The 25,522-nt window shown below is 40.7% G+C and overlaps 2 protein-coding genes across 2 annotated transcripts; one reads left to right on the forward strand and one right to left on the reverse strand.

The window, feature by feature from the left end:
• Positions 1-1,251: 1,251 nt before the first annotated feature.
• Positions 1,252-4,395, reverse strand: LOC116067041 (homeobox protein Hox-A13a). The gene is made up of 2 exons (XM_031323331.2): positions 3,632-4,395; positions 1,252-3,116 (listed from the first exon to the last, which is right to left on the reverse strand). The coding sequence occupies exons 1-2, from the start codon at positions 4,287-4,289 to the stop codon at positions 2,869-2,871; spliced, it is 906 nt and encodes a 301-aa protein (XP_031179191.1). The 5' UTR covers positions 4,290-4,395; the 3' UTR covers positions 1,252-2,868.
• Positions 4,396-13,373: 8,978 nt separating this feature from the next.
• evx1 (even-skipped homeobox 1) lies at positions 13,374-17,283 on the forward strand. Its single transcript, XM_031322985.2, has 3 exons — positions 13,374-13,956; positions 14,919-15,154; positions 15,649-17,283. The coding sequence occupies exons 1-3, from the start codon at positions 13,593-13,595 to the stop codon at positions 16,174-16,176; spliced, it is 1,128 nt and encodes a 375-aa protein (XP_031178845.1). The 5' UTR covers positions 13,374-13,592; the 3' UTR covers positions 16,177-17,283.
• Positions 17,284-25,522: the final 8,239 nt, after the last annotated feature.

Genomic DNA, 25,522 nt, shown 5'->3' on the forward strand with positions numbered 1-25,522 from the left:
AATAATAATAATAATAACAACCTGATAAAAACCCAGGTTCTATTAGGATTTATAGAATGTTTAAGTCAATTTGAGTCAAAGGAACGATGACAATCTGTTTTCTATATCTTATCTTTAGTGAGTAATGCCAGTCACGTTTAGGTTTCTTAGCACAAAGCGAAAACAAATAAACACATTAAATTAAATGAGTAAGCCATGCGCTATCAATTACTGGGAGAAGTAAAATATATTAATTGCACATATGAGCCTTATGTACAAGAGTAACCCACAGTTTAAGCGTGCTTGAAATTAGAGAAGACATGATAGCTCATGACGCATAAAGCTGTTTTAGTTAACAAAATGAGCTAAAACAGTTGTATCACCAAGCTAATCAGCCTAACAGGTGGTAAAGCCAGCTAAAAGGAGCTGGAGCGCTGAATGAGGATGGATTTGGTTTCATGCCTGACATTTGACTGCCAGTAAGATTGAATCATATGCATTAATGCAGCCAAAACAGCATTGCGGGAAGATGCGTTTTTGGCTGCATCTGCGTTACAACTGCACTTCAAAAGGAAAAACTTTTAGAACAAGTAAGTATTCACATTACGTTATTATCGACGGTGGACGATACGAGTGACGGGGACGGAGCAAATAGCATACGTTTCAAAAGCATTTCTTTTTTCAACACCACAAAACTGCCAGCAAAAGTTACAATTAATTCAGATTAAATCTAAAGTGCGATTAAGCTCATGTTTATGCAGCACCAATATTCAAGACCGTATGTTTGAAATACATTTTACACGAATCATCCAGAAAACGCACTAATATCAAATTAAATTTAAAAACATAAAATTTTTCGGCTGGTTATATTTTGCATTTTATTCGGGATTAATCGCAAAATCACGGAACTATATTCAAAGAAATACATACATATTTCACTCCACTCTGAGGTGTGTGTGTGTGTGTGTGTGTGTGTGTGTGTGTGTGTGTGTGTGTGTGTGTGTGTGTGTGTGTGTCCCACTTAAAAATCTTAAAAAGGTATCTAATCTAATGTATATCTAATCTAATAAGTAATGTGTAGTTGGACAAAGTAGATTGACACATGGCCTCCTGCGCCGTTTGAAACCAGTCGGCTAAATATCGTTAAATGCAGTCAACATTAAGGGATTCAAGCTGACAAATCAATTTGTCCTTTTTTTGCGGGAATAAAAGATGAAAACCTTTTAACGTAAAGGCAAAACAGCTGCATCTCAGTAAACCCAATGCATGAAGTCGATGTAAACAGAGTAATTTATTGAAAGGGCGACTAGCATTTATAAAGTAACCCTGTACCGAATAGATTTTACCTTTAACATGTATTTACGAATAAAACAGAAGCGCTAAGAAATACAGTTGGGGGGGGGAAATACACACGTTCACTTCAATGTCCTTCAAGATTAAATTTCCTTAGAATAATTTCAATTTCAATATTTAGCCGATTATTTGCATTGTATAGTCACACTAACAGTGAGTCAGGAGGTATTTTGTTTTCTGTTTGATATAGCCTGAGTTCATTTTTAAAATGAGGAGTTTTTCCTGGACATTCCACCAGCGTCTGTTTATCACGGCTGCTGTGTCGGTCAAGGTCAAAATATTGAATTATTATAGAATGAAATAAAAATGATAATACATGATATTAGGCTACTATTATTATTCTTATTATTCAGTATATCTTTAAACTATGTATGGGATTATTTGTCCACTGATAATCCACTTGAGTGTACTACAAAGTCGCCACTAGATGGCGATGTCAGTCTATATTTCAACACAGACCAGGCTGAACTGATTGATTTCCTCTTTTCCCAGAGCCAAACAGAACTCTACTACACATTGCAAATATTGGACTTTCAAAATAGAAATTTGCATTAAGTATATCCGGATAAAAAAAAAGCTCCTACAAACTCAGCAAAGCCGCAACACCCATTCACTATTGAAACCATATGCCACATGCAGCGTATGGGCCTTAAAGAGTACTTGAAAGTGTAGCGATAATGGAGGAGCAACTTCTTCGAAAAGATGAAGTGGTTGTATGTAAACCAATAAACTGAGCTATCATCATAGCCTCATGCAATGCAAATGATCTATGTTCAACATAATACCCTGGATAAAATTCAACCAAGTCCATATTTTATTGGGACGGACTTTAACACCGACAGACTGACTCACACACACACAAATAACCATCATGCCGGAATTTACTTTATATACAACCACATTAAGACGTACACATTATAAAAAGCTATGATTGATATGAACACATTTCCCGAACGATTATCTAAGCATTATAATAAGAATTGCACCATGGATTGGATATGAATGAGAGCACGGGTTCATATGATAAGACTAAACTTCATACAAGCTAAGCATGTGAGTAGGTTTTTAAAAAAGAAGGCTAGGAGAGATTAATATTTAACTCCCAAGGTCCAAATCCATAACACCGTCACTTCCTGTGAATCTTCTCTTTTGTTTTTATCACTCTCATTAACGTTGCAGATAAAGGCGTAGCTCGGTGGCGCACAACTTTCTGAACTGGGGTCAGTTTTCATGTGTTGAGAGGGAGCATGCCAAAAAAAAAAGTCACAAATGCTGCAGCTATACGTTTTCTCTTTTTTCCTCACTTGATTCCTTAAACAATATTTAACAACAAGTGCAGGAAATAGAGGGTCCAGCATTTATAGGCCTCAGAAATGTTGTTCCAGAAGGTCCGGGAAATCATTTGGCAACATACAAATAAATCATATTCAATCAGGAAGGAGTTTTATTGTTCCAATCCAAGCATGTGTCTGTAGGTGTGTCTATGTAGGCCTCGTAGTTTATCTCCCACTGATATTGTCCGTAATAAAAAAAAAACTAGCTGATGGGTTTCAATTTGTTGACAACTTTCTTCTCCTTCACGCGTCTGTTTTGAAACCAAATCGTGACCTGTCTCTCGGACAGGTTGGTCTGGGCAGATATCCTCCTCCTTTTGTCCTTCGTGATAAATTTATTCGCCGCGTACTCGCGCTCGAGTTCCTTCAGTTGCACCTTGGTGTATGGCACGCGCTTCTTTCTTCCACGTCGATAAGAGCCAGACTCTCCTCCGGCGTGGGACACCGCGTCTGAGGAAAAAAGGGACAAAATAAGCTGTGATGAGCTGCTTCAACAAGTGGTTTAGCTTCACATTTAACTCTCGAAATAGAATTCGTCTTTCAATAAATGAAAATCTGTTTATAACTGAACCAAACATTTCCACTTGCTTTAAAATAAAATAAAATATTTCAAGATGTTCTGTGTAGAATTGTATGTTACATCCCTAAAACAAGGAAAGTAAGGTTGTATATTCCGTGATAATGCCACTTGAATACAAAATAATAAAGTTGTAACATTTACACAGGAAACTTAATAAAAACACTATGCGCTGAGATTATTTACTCACTTCTTTAAAGTAAACGAAAAAAAAACAATACATTATGTCAGGTCATTTTGTATAGCTAAAATGTCTAATGTAACAGTAAGTCCTGCAGGTTGCGAAGCAACTGACATTTCGTACACCCCATTCTATACAATGTGCATCATGTTTGCTCTTCAAACCGCTCTGTCCTGTAAAGGCTGGACCCTGAGGGATGTAGCCTACCTGGTATGGAGGACTTCCACATGTGTCCAGGCTGCGGCTGCTCCTTGGCGCAGTAAACCTGGCCGTTCCAACCGTTGGCGGCGAGCGTCCACGGTTGGTAGCTCTCCATAGGCAGCAGGGACTCGTGTCTGGCCTCTGACGGCGCGCTGATAGTTGGCATCACAGGAACGTCCAGGTAACTGGGGACAGGTTGGTATGGGCCCGAAGAGTAGGTCGGGTAAAAAGCGAATTCCTTTGCCCGAGAGGTGAAGTCGTCGCCGGAGGCGGACGTGTCCATGTATTTCTCTCCATACGCGGAGGGGGGTTGCGCTCCGCAAGACTTTATGCTGCTGTGATGCGACATTCGGCACGGATAATAGCCGCTACCGAAGTACCCATATGGCAGGGACGCACTGGAAGAATTCTGAGCTGCAGAGCAAGGGCTGCACTGTTTCACTGGCTCGCCCATACTGGAGGTGGGCACGTCGCTGGACGAGTAAGCCGTGCTGGGTGCCAGAGACGCGGGGTGCGCCATCAGATTTCTACACTGGTTAGCAGCAAAGTTGCCACCAGCAAATCCCTCCATGTTCTTAGTCACTTCATCGGCGCCGCCGTTGTCGTAGAGGAACATCACCGACGGGTCGACCCAGCGAGGACGGAGGAGCAGTGACGTTGTCATAGCACGGCATCCAGCATTGAAGCTTCTGGCTCTTTTTAAAAAAGCCCAGAGACTGAGAAAAGGAGATACTGGTTCCCAGAGAGTAATGCCACTCTGACGCGCACAAGAGCGCAAAGGTTGCGCCGTCATTGGCCCAGATGTTATCACGTGACCAGGCTATGCAAAGAGGACGGTAAACATCACAGTACAGATAATTAAATGGAGAAAAATGCGGCGAAGTAAGGTGACCGTATCTATAAAGGGATTTAGCATTCGTCGTGTCTGATTCAGTTGAGATGGATGTTGTTCCTTTATTCTTAAAACGTAAGATACATACAGTAGTAGCCTACCTTTTATTCATAGTATGTTATATTTCAAATCTCAAATGCTTGAGAATATTCAAATGCTATAGAATATTAATAATTAATGGCTTAAAAGTGTTTATTTTTTTGTCTGAAGCTCAAATAAGAGTCGATTATTTAAAATAGTCAACAATTTCAAAAAACAGCTATATTTATATGACTAATATGCATAGCCTTTTGGCCTTTACGCACGCACACTGACCAGCCTTTGTCTGCGTCGCTACAGGACCTGCACACAGCCATTTACCAAAGGAGATTCCCACTTACACAAACAATGTTCAATTATATTGTGTTCCAATGTTGCCCATTATCCACAAGGAATTTAACATACCTCTGCCGCCCGCTGAGCATACATACACTATATGTAGTACGTTATACTTACGTTATACTACCCCGTCTGTGCTCTGTACAAAACAGCGCATCGAGTAAGGGATGTAGAAATGCTATAGAAAAATAGACTCGCCATATTTCAAGTAATGCAATGTATTCATGTAAATGTTACTCAAATCGCAGTCAGAAACAGCCTCCCTTTGAATAGCCCCATGCTAATTTCAGGTAATAAAGAAAATCTGATATAACATGTTGTAGGTGAATATTTCAGGAACTAGACTTCTGATATTTTTACAATATGCAAATATAGAAAACAGCTATGTGTTGGCAGTGCGTGCTTGTTTTTACATATAGGAGGTAGACGCGGCTGGAGGCCAAGGTCAAGTTGAAAGTTGCTGTCTAGCCATCCAGCCTGTCGGGCTATTCAGGCTTTGAAGAAACCGTCTGAGCGCTTGAAAAGAGCGGAAGAGGGGTGAGAATTCCTGTCCCAATGAAAGCTATTGGAGGACATTAACTTTAACTATCATTTTGTTTTCTCCAGCGTTTATTCTCACGAACTAGTCTGTACCCGCTTCACTTGGGTGGTGCGTACTTCTGTATCCCAGCGTTGGACATGTAAAAGGAATGCTGTTTTTTTTTTTAATTTGCAGATCTTTTGGAGGTGTTTTTGGCAGATACGTGTGAAAATGATCTTGATCTCCGAAAAGAGGGGACGGGATGGACGTGTGTGTGTGTGTGTGTGTGTGTGTGTGTGTGTGTGTGTGTGTGTGTGTGTGTGTGTGTGTGTGTGTGCGTGTGTGCGTGTGTGTGTGTGTGTGTACGTGCGCGTGCGTGTGTCTAGTCTGTTGGTTTGAGTTTACAACCAGTCGCTCTCTGTCTATTCTGTAGGAAATGGAACTGGTGGAGCCTTCACTGGATTTGTTATCAGAGTTTCAAAATACAGCATGCGTTTCGGCCCAATTGAGTGTAATTTTGCTATGGTATCTGCTATTCAAGTATACAAATCAAATAAACACAAGCAGTCACTCAAGTGTGTAAAACACGGATGCAGACGTTTGGTTTCCAGCCTATAGACGTATAATGTTTATGTAAATCAGAAAAAAGCTTCTTTGGTCTCACCGGTTTCCTTTGATATGTCAAAAGTTAAACTTCCATAGAGTAAATATCAACGTACAATTAACTTAAATAACATGATACAGAAATTAAACAATAGCCTAATATAAAATATCACAAACTACACTATTTAAAAGCCTAAAATGATTACCTGTTAACAATAATACATGCTATGTACAGTTTTATACGGGAATGTTGTGAACCATTTGGGGTTTTGTGTTGTAGGCCTAGCACTGGGGAAAAAAGTACTGTGGAACTTTAAACAAAACAAAACGCCGAGCAGAGGAGACAATGAAGGACCAAGATTGAAAGGTTGTGTGTGTTATAGCCACAAATATGTTGAAATGTACTTCAGGTTTTGTCTGTTGGGGAGGTGCATCATTTCTTTTTGATATATTGGAAATACGTGGGACTGCATACTTGTTTATGTTTGTTATCTAAAGTAATTTGATGGCGTTAATGTGTCAATCTTAATCCAAATAACAGACAGTTATTATTTATTAATTAGTAAATATCACGTTGTGTGTTTAATCAAATATGAAAAATGATAGCCTATTAAATACATGGCTTGATAAGTCATTAAACAGTGTTATAGCGCTTATTAGCCTACTTATTATAACAGGTGAGTGTTCATTGTGCAAACATGCAAGGATAGAATAAAACAATATACTCTTTGTGTTCAAAATGGGAAATATCTTCATTCTTACATTTGCATTGCAAACACTACTCGTTCAATATGTACTTTGTATTTAAAATGTTGCACTATTTCTCTAGTTTACAATGAATCAAACCAAGTGTAAGTATATGCAATATTCTTAATTATGTTGGAATATTTGTATTGCCTTCGCGAGGAGAAATCCGAGTTAAAATATGTGATTCAAACTATGATTCACAGTAGCCTGGATGTGTCTTGACGTTATCTTACACCAAATGCAAAGTAATGAATCATTCAGCAACATCATGCAGCAACAACTATGAGTCAGAGTAACTATACAAAGCCTAGTCTATTGCGTTCTGCCCTGTAGGGCTTTTCTCAATGTTGGCAAGTCAAGCTCAAAAACAAATACAGCGTTAATCGTTAAATGTTCCTTGTCTTGTTAGATTTTATATAATCTATTCATATTATAGCCACCGCATTAGGCCTTTTGTTTTGTATATGCTGCAGGGAGGTGTTTTCATTCAGGAATCATTTATGTTTTATCATTTTATTCATTCAACAACAGTCCTATAGTAACAGAAAGCCCTCGCCAAGGTGGCCACCGGCGCATGTGGTCAGTCCAGACAGTAGACATCCCAAAGTACAATGGATGGACACACACACACACACACACACACAGGAGCGGCGCACACATTGTCCCGCCAAATAGATGCCCATTTCACCATAGAGAGCTACACGTATTACACACACTTGCACAAACACTTATTCATTGTTGACTTGGCACTGAATTCTTAGAAATCTGCAGAATATGTGGAAGATAGCAATGACCAGACTGAATGATGACTAAAATAGTAGTTTATGCTTTAATTTCCAAGCGAGATAACCAATTAATAGTTCATTTAAACTATTTCGAATTGTGATTTCGATATGGACCATCCCTGGTCTTTCTGAAGGATCCTTAGGAGGACAGGACTCCACTTTGGGAGTTGGCAGCACAGCCTGGAGGCTTTTCTCTGAGGTCATTATCAAGGTTTAACCTCCTGTTTGTACTGGCATCTAAATTAAAGAGAGAAAGAGCCCATTTATTCCACGGCCTCAGCGCCTGAAGCCTGGGTAAAGTAGAGAAATGTCTATATAAAGTTATGCTCGGCTATAAATTTCTATCGTTAATAGTATAAATCGTGTTATAAAACGGGCTGCTAAGACGAACTACATGCAGTCAAATTTCAGTCTTGATGGCACGTGTTTAAAGTTGACGGCTGTCAAAAAGTTGTCAAAACATAACAACCAATATGTTTTTGTGGTCAAAGCAGTGAACCACAGGGCGGTCACACACTTGACTTTTCCATATTTTCTGGACGGTCGCCTGCTGTGTGATTATGAAGGATTGCTTAAAAATAACAAAAAAGGCCACTTCTCACTCTCTCTCTCTCTCTCTCTCTCTCTCTCACACACACACACACACACACACACACACACACACACACACACACACACAAAGCCACCTTAAAGGTCTACGGTTAACTGGAAAGTTTCACTCCCAAGGTGTTCTTGATGTGTGCTTTTGACTGACACGCTCGTTGCACGTTTCAATTTCTCCAGCAGAAGTCTTAAATGTTGCGTTAACTGCCTGCTAAAGTTGTAGACTGCGAGCTACATGTGAAATAATTTATTGGCATACAGGAATATTACCAGATATAGAGGTCTACAGTTTGTGTCATTCACTGGCTTAAAACTGGATGTAGACTATGATGGATGGGATATGCAGGGGTAAATAGTGGCTCCTTTTTTAAATTTGTATCATTCTGGCAGTAGTCTTTGTGCCATTCTGATCCTGCCTACAAATAACCAGACGGCAAAAAGACATTCACATGAATATTAAAACATTATTTAAGTAGGCTACTTGAATTATGTATTCTATGAGAACTATGGAGGCACTTTAGGCCTGCTTGTCTTATTACTATCATTATCGCTCTCATTATTATCTCTACCATATGTATTGTTAGTATTCGCAGCATTGCTGCTGCTGTTTCCTTTGTTGATGGTAATTACTTTATTAATTAATTGTTAGGTATTATTTAGCATCATCAGATACGATGTTATACAGAACCATCATCATAATGGTCTTGTGCTTTGTTCAGCCAGCACAAAGGCCGAAATAAAGTCCAGCTTTAGTCGTCATGTGCACCACAAATATAAGCTGCAAATCAGGTACATTAAATAGAAACCTAATGTAGTAACACGACTTTGTGTAAAATATGGTAATGCACTGGGGTTACACCTGTTATATTTCAGGTGTTTTGTTGTTACTTTATAGAAAAAAAGATGCGTATACAGAAAACTAATTCCGCCTCTTCAAATGGTAATTAGCAGCTGGCCTGCCTTTAAAGATGAACCCAAAGAATATAGAAATGACACACAGCTCTGATCAGTCTAAACAATTTAACTGAAAAAATTTTGTGAAGATTTTAACGCAAAATAAAACAACAAATGTTATTGCCTTAATGTTAATATTTTTGCCTGATTTGTTTTATTTAATTAGCATACTTATACAAGCATAATATACTTATTGGAAATGTTGTTTAAGTTCCTAATATGAATATAAAATATGTGAGGTAGGCCTGTTTTGTTTTTGATGATTTTAATAAACGCGTTCGTCAAATGTCGGCTGTACACCGATTCATTCATTCATAATGTAACATTACAGCAACGGGCCCACACAATGCTGTGTTCAAGATGCAAACTTATTCCAAAAATATTTTTCCATTGTATTTCCTGTATGCTATTTACAACAGTCAAACACTAACTTTTAGGTCGAGATCGAACAGATTCAGAAACCCTCCCCTGTCGGGGCTATCTTTAACACACCTTCAATCACATGCAAATCCGTTGGATGCCATGCAACCACACAACATCAGCACCTGAACTGCACTCATCGCAAAACGCCTGTAATTAGAGAATAGTTCGCGAAATACGCAAAGAAATGTCAAAATCTACCTAATGCCTAACGTCCATCAATAGCAGCTAAAATAGTAAGAAAACATATCCAGAAACAGTTGGGCATATTCTCGCAGATGACAGCAACACTCTCTAAAAATAAAACCCCATTTGCAACCAGACGGACTTGTAAATATCCCCTTTCTCAAAGATGCCAGGGACGCACCAACCAGTCTAAAGAATTACATGCACTCTTGTGAAACGCCAGGGCTTTGCACCTGGTGTGTTGCCTTGCTTCTGCTGAATGCCTCGTGATGTTTTCCCCTTTAATGGGGTAACACAGGCCTGATTTCAGTGTCTCGCTAAGCCCTACGTGTAATAGCGCGGGGTTTGCAGGATGGAGCAGGGAAGAGCGATATAATCGGGTCTTACAGCGCAGTGATTTCCAGCTGTATAGTCATCAGGACATGTTTCGCTCCAAGGTCAGCGAGTTAACTCTCTGGTAGCTGCGTCATCCTGTTTCAAGGCCAAGTTGAAGCAACGGAGACGGGAGGGGCCACGATAATAAAGGAGAGGCTAGATATTTTCTTCCAGGTTCTGACTCCTTGGGTAAAACCAGTGCACCTCAGCCAGCGGCAGACTGAACATCCGCCAAACTCATTCATGCGCTATTCTATCACACGCTGAACAACTTTTTTTGTGCTAAAAGCAAATATTCTGGCAGCTCGGCACTGCCAAGGCCATGGATTGGATTACATGCGTACTGCGCAGGCTCCATGGTCAAGTTCAAGTTGGGCTGGCTAGTAAAACTGAGGGGCGCATTCTGCAGTGTCTGCCGCGGGGGCGCTCCCCCTCTTTGATCTCCCCCTGCAAAACGAGACACTGAAGCAGAGACTGCAGTCCACGTTTCTGCACTTCTGCCACCAAGAATGTGCAGGATTTGGATTGCGTGTCAAAGATACGTGCTGCATTGCATGGTCATTCCTTTATGTAAATAAGGGAATAAAAAATGTTCCACAATCAGCAAGCTCTCCAAACCCATTCGCTGCCCTTCACTATCTAAAACACACACAATATAAGTGACACTACTGTAAACCCGCAAGGTCATTTATCTGTTGCGCAAAGTGTTATCTCCAGATGATCACAAGATCCCATCTGCCCCGTTCACGACCCATTGCATAACTCCTGGAAAGTAGCAAAACCATGGGACCTTTGCCATCTTTGGACTGCATGGTGACCCATCTTTATGATTTTGAAAGCTGAAGTAAACAGTCTCTAAAAACAAGGGGAATTTTAAGTCTGCCAAAGAATGTGCCCATGCAGCCTCAGATGTAATTTTGCCTAAATCAAAAAGCCAGGGTACGTTATAACATACACACTAAATACCGGCTACACAAAACATCTTAAGAAAATGTACAAGATTAACCATATTTTTCACTTTATGTATACTCATTTTACTAAACAAAATAGGCAATATAAATCAGCAGGTAAGTTGCAGGAGCAAACTAACTTTTGCCACAAAGACCGAAATTAAACAAATTCAATTTTTCTTTTTCCTATTGAGTCATGGAGATATTTATGGTTGAGAAGTTCCTTAAGTGCATTTCAATTAGTTGGTTATTCGTTAACAATGTGCAGACTGATCTTTATCTACTGTGTTCTGTCTCCACAATTAATATTCGTATTATAATTATTTAAATGCCAGGGGAGTTTACGTCACTAAAATAAATTGATTACAACGTATTTAATATTTAATTTTATATTGAGTACCAGATTAAGAAAAAAAGTTTAGTTTTGTGATGTACTTAGTTATACTTTGCAACCTCAAACTCCGATGTTATAGTATTTTCACACTCAAAAAAACATCAACATCAAATCGTCATAGAGTGAGGGGAAAAGAGAGAGAAAGAGAAAGAGAGAGAGAGAGAGAGAGAGAGAAAGAGAAAGAGAAAGAGAAAGAAAGAAAGAAAGAAAGAAAGAAAGAAAGAAAGAAAGAAAGAGAGAGAGAGAGAGAGAGAGAGAGAGAGAGAGAGAGAGAGAGAGAGAGACTTTTTCCTTTGCTAGCCAGATGAAAGAGTCGGGGGAGAAAGCCAAAGGAATTTCCCTCAACTCCTCAGCTGGCGTGCTGGGGGAGGGGGCCGCCGCTGCCTCTTCCCTCATTCGGACAGGCGAGGGCGCACAAGGACAGCGGAGGCTTCTGAAGCTCCACAGTCTGCCTCACTCTCCTCTTTTTGAGACCACATGACTCAATCTCTCTACACAACATCATGGCCGTCCAAGTCCACCACCATGCTCTACAGCTGCCCAGTCTGATCCAAGATCGGAAAAAAAGGTTGTTTCTAAGAGACATCGGGTACGCTCAGGTTCTAATGTAATGCCATTTTTACCCCAACGTGTAACCCTGCTTAAATACCTGAGGACAGAGAACAGCAATGCACCTGACCATATATTTCATTATAAGTCATAAGTTAAGGTGAGTTAACAGGTGCAGGCTATTACCGCTAAAGAGCATTAACCGTTCGTGCTAGGCCTACTGCTCCCAAATACTTGCTATTGGATATATTGTAATATTTGCTCCCAATTAGTGATGAAGCTTATGAAGTTCGAAAAAGTGAACAATTGTCACAGTCAAATGGCGCTCATATGTTTGGTATATAGGTTGCAAACTGGAGTGAACTCGATCACAGCCTGAAGAGACCGTACACTCAAAACAGTGGACATTCTGTGCACTGCATCCTTCAGTTAAATATCAAGCCTATTAAGAACCTATATGTAATACAACTTAAATCCACATTAGGCCTGTAGTCCCAGTATATCTCTGTTTCCTACAGACACAGGAAGTTAATGTGGTAAATGAATCACACCTGCCCCAGCCCCTAAAGGGGATACAAGCCCTATACAGTAACTCCTTTATCATTGTTCAGTGACTTTTTAATGAAAGACAATATATCTTTCATTAAGCCCCAGAAAGAATTTAAAGCATCATCCGTCACTATCTTTGCTGAAACACTGTCACAGTGGCACACCGCGTTATATTCTTACGGTTTTAAAAGTGTGTGGGTGAGTGGCACATTTCTTGCAAATTAAATATGTCTACATGGTGTATAGGCCTGCATGGTAATAATAGGCTTTACAACTTCTTTAAGACGCACAAATAATGGATTCTGCCTGTGTTGTTCTACTTCATGACTTTAAAGGGCCTCTTATCTAAACTCTGACCGCAAGACTTGACCTTTGAGGACTTTACTTGACTCCACTTTAGGTGGAGATGAGAGGCAGTAAAGACAGAATGGGGAGATTGGAGGGTGTGGGGTGCACTGAAATGCAATTTAATAGCTTATTTTGATTGATAAATGTTTTCACTCTATCAATGAGGATAAAATGTATTGAAAATGTGAACTGAATTTTTTTCCTCATACATATTTTGTAAATCTAAAGAATAATTGAAATAGATAGATAGATAGATAGATAGATAGATAGATAGATAGATAGATAGATAGATAGATAGATAGCTTTTCATAGCTGCTAGTTGTGCCCTGACACCCCCCACCTCCATCTCAACGCTGCCTTTGCTCCGTCTGTTTACCCATATCCAATCAATGCGTGTCGTCATCAGGGGCGGGGGGGGCATCATGACTACTGGCCTATTAAGAATGACAGCTCTGGAGGAAGAGAGAGAGAGGGTAAATGGTGATCCCTCCCAGAGCTCCCTCTGCGCACTCTGGAGCGCTCTTCTCTCAGGGTCAGACCGGATTGCATCCCCTCTTTTCCAGAAGCCTATCCTTCTCATTGGGACTCAACCCCCACCCCCCTCACCCACCTCCACCATCACTACACACACCCCTCCAACCTGAAAATCATCGCCTTGGTTTGCACGGTTTGCACTCTCCTGCGAAGTCGAGGTTTTTTTAAGTCGTGCTTGTGATGGAAAGCAGAGAGGAGATGGTGATGCTGGCGGAGGGAAGTCAGCTTGGCAAGAGCGGCTCTAATTTGTCGGGAGCCGTCGGGAGCCCCGTGCGAGAACCGCAGGGGAAGCAGGGCCACAGAAGCTGCCTGAGCCCCGGCGCTGCGCCCTACTCCCGGGACAGAGCGGAGGTGGTGATGGAGGAGAGCGCACGGAGGAATATGTGCGCCGATATGAGGCCAGTTGGCACGTCTTCCTCCGGAGAAAGACACCGAAGTGATCATCCCCACAAAGACGGCAGCAGCTCTGACACCGAGTCGGACTTCTACGAGGAAATTGATGTCAGCTGCACGCCTGAAAGCATGGACTACCCAACAGCTAAAGGTAGGCTGGGAGCTGCATGCCACTGCGGGTTTTCTGTGACTGCATGGTTGTGCTAATGAAGTTGATTTGAATGCCAACGTGGATTATGCCAATCAAAAACATCAGTATAAACACGGACGTTTAAAACATGCATTTATCATATCTAAAATGTACAATGATATCGAAATTTTAAATGTATCCTCAATGAAATACATTGTAGCATCAATAACAGCAGAATATAACTGCAGTCGGTGATGCACAGCTGTTCTGTCAAGTGACCAGTGTGACTGGAAACACGCTGAGGTGACACCCACAATCTAACCAGGCATTTTCCCCTCTGAGTTTAACAATGAGTCACTGGTACAAAGCAAATCAGCCTATATTATATTTACTGCACGAGGAAGAATGCAGGGTTTTATGTAAACTACAAACAAAAACGTGAAGGGAAAGCCACTAACAGGAATTTGTGTTGTGTCTATCTGGAATCATGCAAGATACAAAGACTTAACACAGTTTGCTGCAAATGTGTTACATCCCACAAAGTATATTTAAACAAAAATATTCATATAAATACGTGGATATTTGTAGCTGCTGTTTACCTCAAACCAAAAGGATGGCAAGGGGACAAGCGAATGATAACAATACAGCCTGATTATTCATCATTTTAGTCTGCTAAAATGGTTCAACATATCAATATAGGCCTCTGGAAAATAATATTAACAATACAAATATTAGCAGGTAGTTGTTAGGACTCCACAAAATGAAGACCCGAGCTATATGTCAGGAAGGCCCTTAATAAATAAAGTGGAAAAACTGCAGTTAAAATAATGAATTTAGCTATCTACCTCTTAGGAAAACAGCTTATTAAATATGAAACGAATGGTAAGGTGTTTTGTTCCATTTAAATTATTCTGCTGAACGTTTTTTTTTTGTTTTATTGTATGCTAATTATATCTGATTAATTATTCTGCATACTGATTCAGGTCGAAATGGGGATTCTCCGGGTCACCCAAATGAGACTGGTGCTGACCCGTGTAACATGGTCCCGGGTCCGGGCTCCCTGTCTTATGCAGCGGATCAGATTCGCCGGTACCGGACAGCGTTCACCCGGGAGCAAATCGCACGGCTGGAGAAGGAATTTTACCGGGAGAACTACGTGTCTAGGCCGCGGAGATGCGAACTGGCGGCCGCCTTAAATCTACCTGAAACCACAATCAAGGTAAGATTTGTTTCGAAGGAGCAGAGCTGGCCTCTAAATGTGCATACCGGCTCACCTTTTGTGAGCTTGTGTTTAGAAAGCTCCATCAAAACAAGAGTGCCGCAAAACAGTTGTGTTTAAAATAAATGATTCCCCAAATGTGCGTTTTAGATATACAGAAAATACACTACATAAATCCAGCCAAAGACCAAGAATAGCTCATAACTAGTGAGAATTTATAACCTGCAGCTAACCTTTCACTGGGAGCAGAGGCCTGGATTTTAAAAATTTTTCTTCAACTGGCAGAAGAACAAGTCTAAATTGTAACTGTAATTGTCTTGTTTACAATAAAATGTAATTATCCATACAAAATCCAAAAACTCGCTGTAACCCAAATTCTAGTTCGTGCGTAAAAGCGGAACTACTGAGCTACATTTCTGCTTTTGTTATTGTTGTTTGTCTTTGGCTCAGTGGGCGTTGTGGTTAATATTTGACTCGGTGTGTCTCTGTCCCAGGTGTGGTTTCAGAATCGCAGGATGAAAGACAAGCGCCAGCGTCTGGCCATGACGTGGCCTCACCCCGCCGACCCGGCCTTCTACACCTACATGATGAGCCACGCGGCAGCCACGGGGAACCTGCCCTACCCCTTTCCATCCCACCTGCCGCTACCTTACTACTCCCATCTCGGTGTCGGAGCTGGCGCGGCTCCGGCTGCCACCCCTTTCTCCAACCCCCTGCGCTCCCTTGACAGTTTCCGGATGCTGTCTCACCCCTACCAGAGGCCGGACCTCCTGTGCGCTTTCAGACACCCCTCCCTGTACCCGGGTCCAACCCACGGCCTCGGTCCCGGAGGAAGCCCCTGCTCCTGTCTGGCCTGTCACTCAAGTCAATCCAACGGTATCTCAACCAGGCCATCGGGTTCGGACTTCGCTTGCTCACCAACTAGCAGGACTGACGCTTTTGTCACTTTCACGCCTTCAGTGCTCAGCAAATCCTCATCTGTGACAATAGACCAGAGGGAAGAAGTGCCTCTGACCAGATAAAACCAAAACAAACCCGCTCTTGTTCTATATAAGCCTTTACCATAAGCTTGTTAACCTAACATAGTATATGATCAGGACTGAAACAGCATGAAGAGATAGTCTGTAAGCAGTGAAAGCCAGTTTAAACTTTGGGCAAGATGCTTAGCCAGATCTTCAACTGACGCACAAAGGATCTCTAATTTCTGAAAAATAATAATCTCATTGCTGAAATATGAGGGCATGGCCACAAAACCAGATTTGATTTTTATAAGATTCATTTGATATGTGTGAGAGAGGGGGAATCCAGAAAAACGTTTAAATCTCCGTGATGGATTGCGTTACGGTTTTTATCATTACATTTCGTCTCTTTACGCGTTCACATCGACCTACATGTATTGTTAGTCACGCGAGAATGATGCTTTCCATCTCTCTTTTTAACAAGGGGATTTGACTGCGGCCGTCTCATTATAAAGCAGCTCTCCACAACTGGGCCCTCCGCGGCGGCCGGGCCGAAATGTGCAGATGCGAGTGAAATTAGTAAGTGATGTATATGTACGAGCCGGTGAATTTTGAGTGTGGAATTAATGATAACACCAGGAAGGGATCGTTACTGCCAAAAGGTAACAAGGCGACGGGGGAACGGATTACTACAGCCCTCACGGTTTGACGAGGGGGGAAGAGAAGAAAGAGGACCCAGAAGAGGATGGAGAGAGACAGAGAGAGGACAATCAAAATGAAAAAAAAAATAATAATAATAATGGTGAACATTTTTAGGCCATTAAACATTCTTACAGTTAAGGATATAAGAGCAAGATCTTATAGCTAATAAAAATGTGATTAATATATGCCTATAGGCCTCTTTTTAAATATTTTGTCTTGCCTTGCACTGCTACAGTGGCGCCAGTTTAGTGGCATTTTGTGGAGAAAGCGGACTAACAAGTGACTGATTATGTTGTATTTTATATTTTTTATTTTGATTGTTTTGTATTTTTATTTTTTTGGTTGTTTTTGACTTGGTTGTCCTAAACGTCTAATTTGCAATAAACACTGTCAAAGAATCAATGGAGTAATGGAGTGCTTGTCTTCTAAATACATTTATGATTTATTTGAATAGCGAAGATCCCGAATGCAGAGCTAGGGAATGTGTTCCTAAATGTTTCTTTAATCCAAGACACAATAAAATCAAACAAGTTTCACCCTACTCCTTCGGGTCATTTTATTTCGTTTGTAGGCTGTTAAGGATTTTCTATACACACAATTGGTCTACCACCCCCTGCAATAATAACACTAATTTTGTTCTCAAGTGGTCGGTGTCAAAACACCAGAGTGTGACCTCGTATCTCCTGATGGGACCGCTAGATTGACCGTGACAGTTCAGTGGTCCCCGGGCTCCGCTAAAGCCACTCATATTTTATCTGCGACCACTTAATAGACACGACAGAATTAGTTGTCTGGAGATATTGGAAATGCAAAGAGATCGATGATTCGTATAGAGGCCTGCCACCAATCAGCGGGATCTTAATTGGCCGCGTTTGACCGGGGCTGCGCAAATTAAAAGAGTTTTCTCTTAGCGTAATTGGCGAGGTGCTGTGGGCCGCAGAGACACACACAAATCACGTTTTAAAATGGGGTTTTACGTCTTAGATGGGAGGGATCAGAAGTTATTGCAGTAATGTGCGGAGAAATGGCTGGCATCAGCGTGGGCCTTAAAGTCCACCTGGCAAAAAATATTGGCCACATTGTAGCTATAATCCAACAAGCAGGATAGCATTTATACCATTTATTACTATACTATAAATAGTATACATATGTAGTATAGTATTTTAGATAAAATACTATCCCTCCAGTCCACCTTTATAACAATAGGCCTAATTAGCAAAGCACATGCATAATATCACCTCCATGAACGAATTATGCGCCCACAATGGAAAACCAGACACCAAAAATGTCTTATAAAGTCACTAGATATTAATCCTCCTCTGATGCTTTTTGAGGTAAAAGGTTCATCCTAATCAGACACTACTGCGCGCACACACACGCAACGCACCGATGAGCCCTCCCTCACCCCCTACTCCCTCCCGCACACGCGTTTGATTGATGGCCTTATTAACTGAAGTTCTTGTAAGTGTGACCGAGCTGATTAAAATGCATATGTTTGGAATAATACACCGTTTAAGCCGCCCGGGTCGGGGCGAAACCACAAGGCAGATTTATGTAAACTATCAGCCGGTGTCTTTAAGCCTGATAGGCACACGGGTCATGCAGGAAAATGTCTTTTGGTTTGTGCATAATAAAATCGTACCATAAAATAAAGATAAACGGATGAGGCTAGCTGAATATTCAAAAGGCGCAGGGTCTCCAAACTTCTGGTTTCATAGCGGGTTATTTTTAAAGCTTGAAGCTGCATTTCATTTGGTTACACAGGAGCAGCAGCACTATACGATCATCTTCTAAACCCGCGTCACACTGTGCCAGAATGACACATTAAAGTGAGGCAAATTACAACCACATTTACCCGGCCACGCATATGGATCTCCATCTCCCCTCACTGTATAAACTGAATCCTCAGAGGCCTAATCCAGCATCAACATGCCATTTAATCGCTGAAAGATTGCGTATGACTGAGCTTCAAGATATGATGGGTTCATAGATTGCGCACATAACACCAATTACATCAGCCGTATAAGATCCTATTAGTGAGAATTGGCTCAGGGCTCCCCAGCTCCCACAACTAACACAAAGCATTTTGATAGGGGCGGTGTAGTGCAGCTGTCCACCGACAGCAAATTCAAAAAAAACACCAAATGGATCTGCGGCTGCTGCTACCGCTGTTTAAATTGGATTACATCCTAATTTACAGGCCCTTGTCGTAACGCAAGGGGCTGGCGGAGGCGTGGACGGACCAATCACACAGTAATGATGATGAATGGGAGATTAATGCGCATACAAGGAAGACAATTTAAGCCTTCATCTGTTTAAATAGGCTTCCAATATCATTTGCAAAAGGGGGTCACGTTAAATCAATCGGGGGACGCGTGAAAGTCGTTTTCGGCAGCGTCTTTATCAACCTTATTTACGGTGCACCGGAGACAGCCATATGCAGCTGGAAAATGGAACGGCTGCTACGTGCTTATGTGGCATACAAGAGAAACAACAACAGAGCAGGATGGGTTCACGATAGGCCTATAAAAGGATCCACAGAGCAGAATGGTCTCAGGATATAAAATGATCCTCTTAGTTGTTCAAATTAAGTGAAGCCGAAGATGTTCATCAGTGTTTCTGTGCACATTAATGCTAAAATCAACCTTCTGCACTGAAAATGTACATATTCAATCCAAATAAACTCACAATGTTGGTTTGTTGTAACAGAGGTTTGGTGTAACATGAATTGAATGGAGGGCAAGATTAAAAGAGATCAAAAAACTGAACACTCAGAAGCATATTTGTGTCCACAACTCCAGCAAATCTGGTTTTTGATTGGGTTCATTTAGGCAACTGGGGGGAATTTAATAATGTATCCTACTTCACCAAACTTCTAGGTGAGCAAATAGGCTACAGTCTAGCCTACACACCGGGTTTTAAATGCCTGTTTTTGTTTCACAATTATCTTTCCTATATCAGCACACAGTGGTTAATTATCACAGTTCATTGACTACACAATATCATTAACATCCTTTGTAGGTGTCCACTTATGCAAACCTTAAGACTATTTCAACGTTACACAATTTATTTGGTAGGCCTGAACCACAATCTTATACGCACCAAAACAGTATTTTGGCGGCCAGATGAGCAAATAACTCTTTCACAGGTCGGACTTTTACCTCATCTGAACGTGTTGATGTAAAGTGGTAAGAAAACATGAAGGAAAAACAATACACAGTAATAAGAAAGTAATGTATGCTTACGTGTACATGGTGTCGGATTGGCCAGTGGTGGCCGCTACTTCACATCTGAAATGTTCCAGCTGTGGCATTTCTGTTGTCGCATGTGACATGGAAACAGACTCAAACCGAGGGTTTGAAACTAGCTGCCTTTTATATATACCCTGCTGCAGGTAAGAAGTTGGAAAATACCAAGTAGGTGGGGTATATACACCAGAGAATCAATATTTACTACAACAACAAAACACGAAATATAGGCCTACGCCTACACACTTTACATTCAAATAAATGTTTCTATAAGTTCAAATTCATATAAGTGATGCAAAGACATATCGTAATAAGACAATTCAACGCTGTCTTTGCACTATACCCCCCTACTTATTAATGTGGTCTGCTCCTTGAGCTTTTAACCAGGTGTGTGGTCGTTTAAGAGGTGTTTGCCCCCACAGCTCGCTGCTGGGAGCAGGGAACAGGTATCCTATCATGTGTGCGTGGTCTAGTGTTTTCGAGAAAAGAAAAAGTTGTACACTTCATTTTTAGTTCTCAAACGAAAAATTCCATCTGCAACCCCCCCGAACACTAAAACAGCAATGTGTAAAATGCTTAGCATAAAAAAACAACCAAATAATTGAAATTCTCTATACAATGAATCAATCCTTTATGCATACAATGAGGTAGGCTTGGCAATTCAATCAATTGGCTATCAATGATCAAGCTAAGGTAATAGAGCCCACAGTCTCCATTATACAGATCAATATAGCTCCACAAAACATATTTCATGGATTTTTTTTAAGATGTCTGACTTTTTTCATGATGGTGAAATTCAGTTACCTGCTGTTTCTACAGCAAGAAGGCCCATTCAGTCTGCAGCATCACTTGCTTTCATTTGAAGATCACTGTTCTTTGTCAACTTTAAGCTAAGGATTCTGTGACAAATAATCACTACTTTTACATTTATTTTGAATGTGGAAGAATTTGAGATTAAGTGTAGTCAGATTTATGTTGTGTATTGAACTTATGTATTGCGGATGAATAAATGGTCTGAAATAACTGTATAGCTACAATTATATTCTGAAAGGGGAAACTATCCTTTAGCGAGTCATAGCTTTAAAAACATGCATATTAAAGCATGTTGGGCAGCAGGACCACTGTTGTTGACATGCAATTGTTTGTCTGCACTAACGAGAGATATTGTTTTGATTAGCACTCCAATGAATCCTGTCCAGAGGCCCACATTAAACATCACACCTTTGAGTGGTGTATCCGAATTTGTTGTCTGAATAAAGATGTCAGTGTTCTGTGGGGCACTAAATTGGTGTAATGAATACAAGAAAATAATGATAAGATGTATCAAGTAGACAAAGTTACAAAGCTTTGTGCATACACGTATCACAAAGTTGTCAATATATCATAGAAACTAGTTTGATTATTCATTAAATATATTAAAATGAAAGGGCAGGGACAAGAGTGTCATCTCTTGTAAAACAACTGTTGGGATGATGAGTGGTGAGGGAACCTCATTTGGATTGTGGTGTTGATCCCTCCTCCTTTTTATAGTCTTTTTCATCATTAGTTCTTGGACTTAGAGCTATTTGAGACTGGGATAGAGGATACAAGGATTTGATTATTGATTTTCAAAACAGCATAAGGATCCGACACCTTCAGATGCAACAGAGAGAGCATCGTCTCAAGGGATTTCAGTGTACTTTTCCATTGTTTGTTGGCTCATTGTTGGTGTTAGGGAACAACAGTGGGTGTTATGTGTCTATATATTGGATCACAAAGGCTCAACATTCCTGTGATTTAGCACCTGTTCTCAGAAAAAAGTGGTTACTTTATATATTAATTATTATTATATAAAAGGGATATTTTTCCAAAATGTTGGGAAGCTGGATATTAGATAGTTATGGAGTACACATGGCATGATGGTGTGGAATCCAGACCTGAAGTACTGCTTCTAAAAACAACCATGGCAATGCAGATTAGCAAAGACCATGCAGGTGTTCAGTATCCTGCTTTATGGATTATGACGCTTAAGCAGATCGTTGATTTTCAGAAGAAGTGTGTAATCCAGCAGTTTTTATGTTTTTCTTCCAAGTTTTCATAAATTGTGCTCATATTTCACTTTGCAGGCACTCTGTGAAGTGGCCCCTGATCTCAGTCAGCTGCAAAAGGGAATGTAGCTTTCTCCAGGCGGAACAGTTTCCATTTCCTTGATTGATGGAGCAGGGAATGGCAAGAACATTTGACACTGATATTGTTTGTTAACCTGATCCTTCTCAATGAAATTCACAGGTGAGGAAACTGAATTATAATTTCTGGACATAAAAGGACACAATTACAAATTTTGGTAGAGGTCTAGAAATGTAATCAAATAAAAAGTGAAGAAGAAAAGAACACTTTTTCAATATAAGATCTTTGGTATGTTTATCTTACCAGACTACAAACAGGACATCAATTAAAAGTAGCAAATTAAAAGACACCAATATAATGCTAATTTTCAAATGAGTGATAGTAATGAGGACAGCAGCTGCACCTCAGTCTAAGACAATGTCACTTGCTGCCTTTGTTTGACCTTCATTTCTAGTAATTGTGATCCATTCCTTTTATGATACCCATCCCTCTAGGGAAACTCAAGTAGTAATCGGAAGATTAGCAGCTCTTTTTCCTTTTATGGTAGCGATTTGACTATTTAATATTCAGTTTACTGCAATTGGCAGTCACAAATACAGCTTGGTATTCTGAGGCATTCATGTCAGTAATATAATACACCAGTGATCTTTATCAAAACAAAAGCCTTTGAGTTGGAAGTGCACAATAAATTGTTTGACATAGGTGCAAGAAAGGAATTGGTGCAATGACCAAAGTGAGAGGACAGGTTAAACAGCAAATGCAGTTTTGCTTTGACTATTTCCATGATGTTGATGCTTTCCCATCATGTGACCCACTGTAAGTTACACATACACTGTATCTATATAACATTAACTCATTTAGCAGATGCTTTTGTGCAAAAACAAAAAAATTCCATAGTTGATCATGTTAATTTACTAACTATAGTGCAGCTCATGCTTTCTCTCTTTCTGAACTGCATGACTCTACATCCTCTCATTAATTGTACTGATGCACAAATCCATGTGAAACCTCTTGTCAGAGTTACAGTCCTCACAAGGTCCCACTCCTTTATCAGCCCTCTATTGCACTGATAGTGGCAGAAATCCATTCACTGCAGCTCAATGCAGCAACAGTTTTAGTTCACTAGCAGTGAACGTGTGTGTGTGTGTGTGTGTGTGTGTGTGTGTGTGTGTGTGTGTGTGTGTGTGTGTGTGTGTGTGTGTGTGTGTGTGTGTGTACATGCCACCGACATGGAGAAAAGTCTCCCCAATGTAATTACTTTGGGTTTAAAATCCTATATTTATATATGACATACTGCTATATATAATACACATTGTGTGTACACATGCATGAGCTTGAGCATTGTTTTGTATGTTGTTCCCACCACCACACAGAGAGAAATAACCACAGGCTTAGTTTAGTAATTCAGGGGAGGCTGTACTCTTCTGCTCCTTTGATGTACAATTGTCACTTAAAGTCCTGGTAATGGCCACATAATGGCCAAGTGTCACTTTATTGATAGTGCTGGGAGGAGCTCAGCCACCAAGGTCTCCCAAAAGTCTTACTCAGCGTTGTGATGATGATCAACTTATTCAATTTCATTTGATTGTTCAGCTGCTTTCCCCATGAGATCTTTTTTTTTGTTTTGTGGAGCCGCTCACAGAGCACACCACATTGTGTGATATTGTTTAAAATGATTTAATAAGCACTTTGTTTTACGACAGAGGGTTATTATTTTACAACCCTCGTGGCAGCCAATGGCTTTGCAGATCAGTCCAATTCTTTCCTCACCTCATTTTATTTTACTGCACTTTGGCTGCTTTACTGCTCAGCAACGGCGGTGGCTTTAGGCGACAGGAAAAGTTGTGCCCCTTCTTTCCCAGAGAATCATCAAAAGACTCCAGAGCAGAGTATAAGAAAAAGTTTGTTCCCACAGTCACACTGAACTTGCATCACTCAAAGTGCAGTATGTTGTTGTTTACAGTGGGAATTGGGCTGACATTGAGGCTTTTTTTTCTGCAATGATCAGCTTAGAGGTTTGATAATAATTTGACATCTGTGTGGGCCATTGGTGATGGGTGCACAGTCGGAGTGTGTATGCCTGCTTGTTGGTGTGTGTGCCTGTGATAGAGCACCTCATTGCTGCAGTGATGTATCCTCATTATGCTCACGTCCCATGACTGTCACACCCAGCCTACTGGTCCTCTCCTGGGGGACCGAGGTGTCTGGGCTTCCCCTTCTCTCTGCTCCTCCATCTCCCAACCCCCTGCCCTTCTGACTCCAATCCCCCCATCCCCCAACTGCTGAGTCGTACTGCTGAGCTCTGACTGCTGCTGACCAATGACTGTGGTTTAGTGATGTTAACTGAACATAAAAAGCTTACATTTCAAATGTACTTGCAGCTGAATTGTGGGTCAGTAGGACCTCATGATAAAGATAGGGACAGAAAAAAACAGGGCTGGACCCAATTACTTCGTTGGCAAGGGGTTCAACAGACTGTTAGCTAAACGGCTCCTCAGAACAGCGATTCAATCATAGCTTAGCAACCGTCATGCAACAGACCTGTGAAGCTTTGGATTTCTCCACATGTTGAGGCAATTGTGCATTGGGCTAACGCTCTGCATTTAAAGAGTTTGTATTTTTAGTAATTTATTTTGTATTATACTTGAGACCAGCGGATAACAAATTGTTTATACCAGGGGCTAACGAATTCTGATATATAAAAATAATAATACTACAGAAAAATCCCCGGCTATTATGCTGCATAATTGAAATGCATGTTACTAAATGTTTAGTGTTGATATACTGTTGCTGTGAGCAAAAAAGACTGGAGCACTGGCTACAGTGGAATATGGGAATGCAGAGCCTTACTATACTGTGGAAACATACACAATTCCTGCTAGCTAGCAGCTGCCTGCAAGATGTAGCTAGCTTGGGCTAGCACACAGCACATGACAGAAGTAGCATACTTTCAGCTTGCAATGCTAACTTACAATAACAGTGCAGCTCGTTCAGACATTATCACGCTGTTGTTTCAGAACCATGGACAGCGCTGTTTGTAGCCATCAAGTGCACATCAAGTGCACAATTAAGACCTTTTTTACAATATATAGGTTGTTGTTTTTAAAAGTCGTACAGAAACATTAGCTGGGCACATTTTCAACCAACTAGCTTGATTAGCTAGCTAGCTAGCTACAGCTGGTAAAATCTGCCAGTGACAGTTGGCATTTTTATTGGCATAATTGATGGTCATCGGCTAGAAAAGAGAGGCATGTTTTGTCTACCTTGTATGAAATTAATGGACCCATTGCTTCAAAAAGTCCAAGAAATGTGTGTGGTAAATCTACTAAAGATTCCAAGACTCCAAGCAGGAA

This window comes from Sander lucioperca, chromosome 16, assembly GCF_008315115.2.
Source record: "Sander lucioperca isolate FBNREF2018 chromosome 16, SLUC_FBN_1.2, whole genome shotgun sequence".
Classification (NCBI taxonomy): Eukaryota; Metazoa; Chordata; class Actinopteri; order Perciformes; family Percidae; genus Sander; species Sander lucioperca.

Excerpts from the sequence above, each read along its gene's own strand:
- LOC116067041 (XM_031323331.2), bottom strand. The coding sequence starts at position 4,289 with ATGACAACGTCACTGCTCCTCCGTCCTCGCTGGGTCGACCCGTCGGTG. Across the intron at positions 3,117-3,631 it reads GTGGAAGTCCTCCATACCAG|ACGCGGTGTCCCACGCCGGA; the intron begins GTAGGCTACATC and ends TTTTTTCCTCAG.
- evx1 (XM_031322985.2), top strand. The coding sequence starts at position 13,593 with ATGGAAAGCAGAGAGGAGATGGTGATGCTGGCGGAGGGAAGTCAGCTT. Across the intron at positions 13,957-14,918 it reads GGACTACCCAACAGCTAAAG|GTCGAAATGGGGATTCTCCG; the intron begins GTAGGCTGGGAG and ends ATACTGATTCAG. Across the intron at positions 15,155-15,648 it reads TACCTGAAACCACAATCAAG|GTGTGGTTTCAGAATCGCAG; the intron begins GTAAGATTTGTT and ends TCTCTGTCCCAG.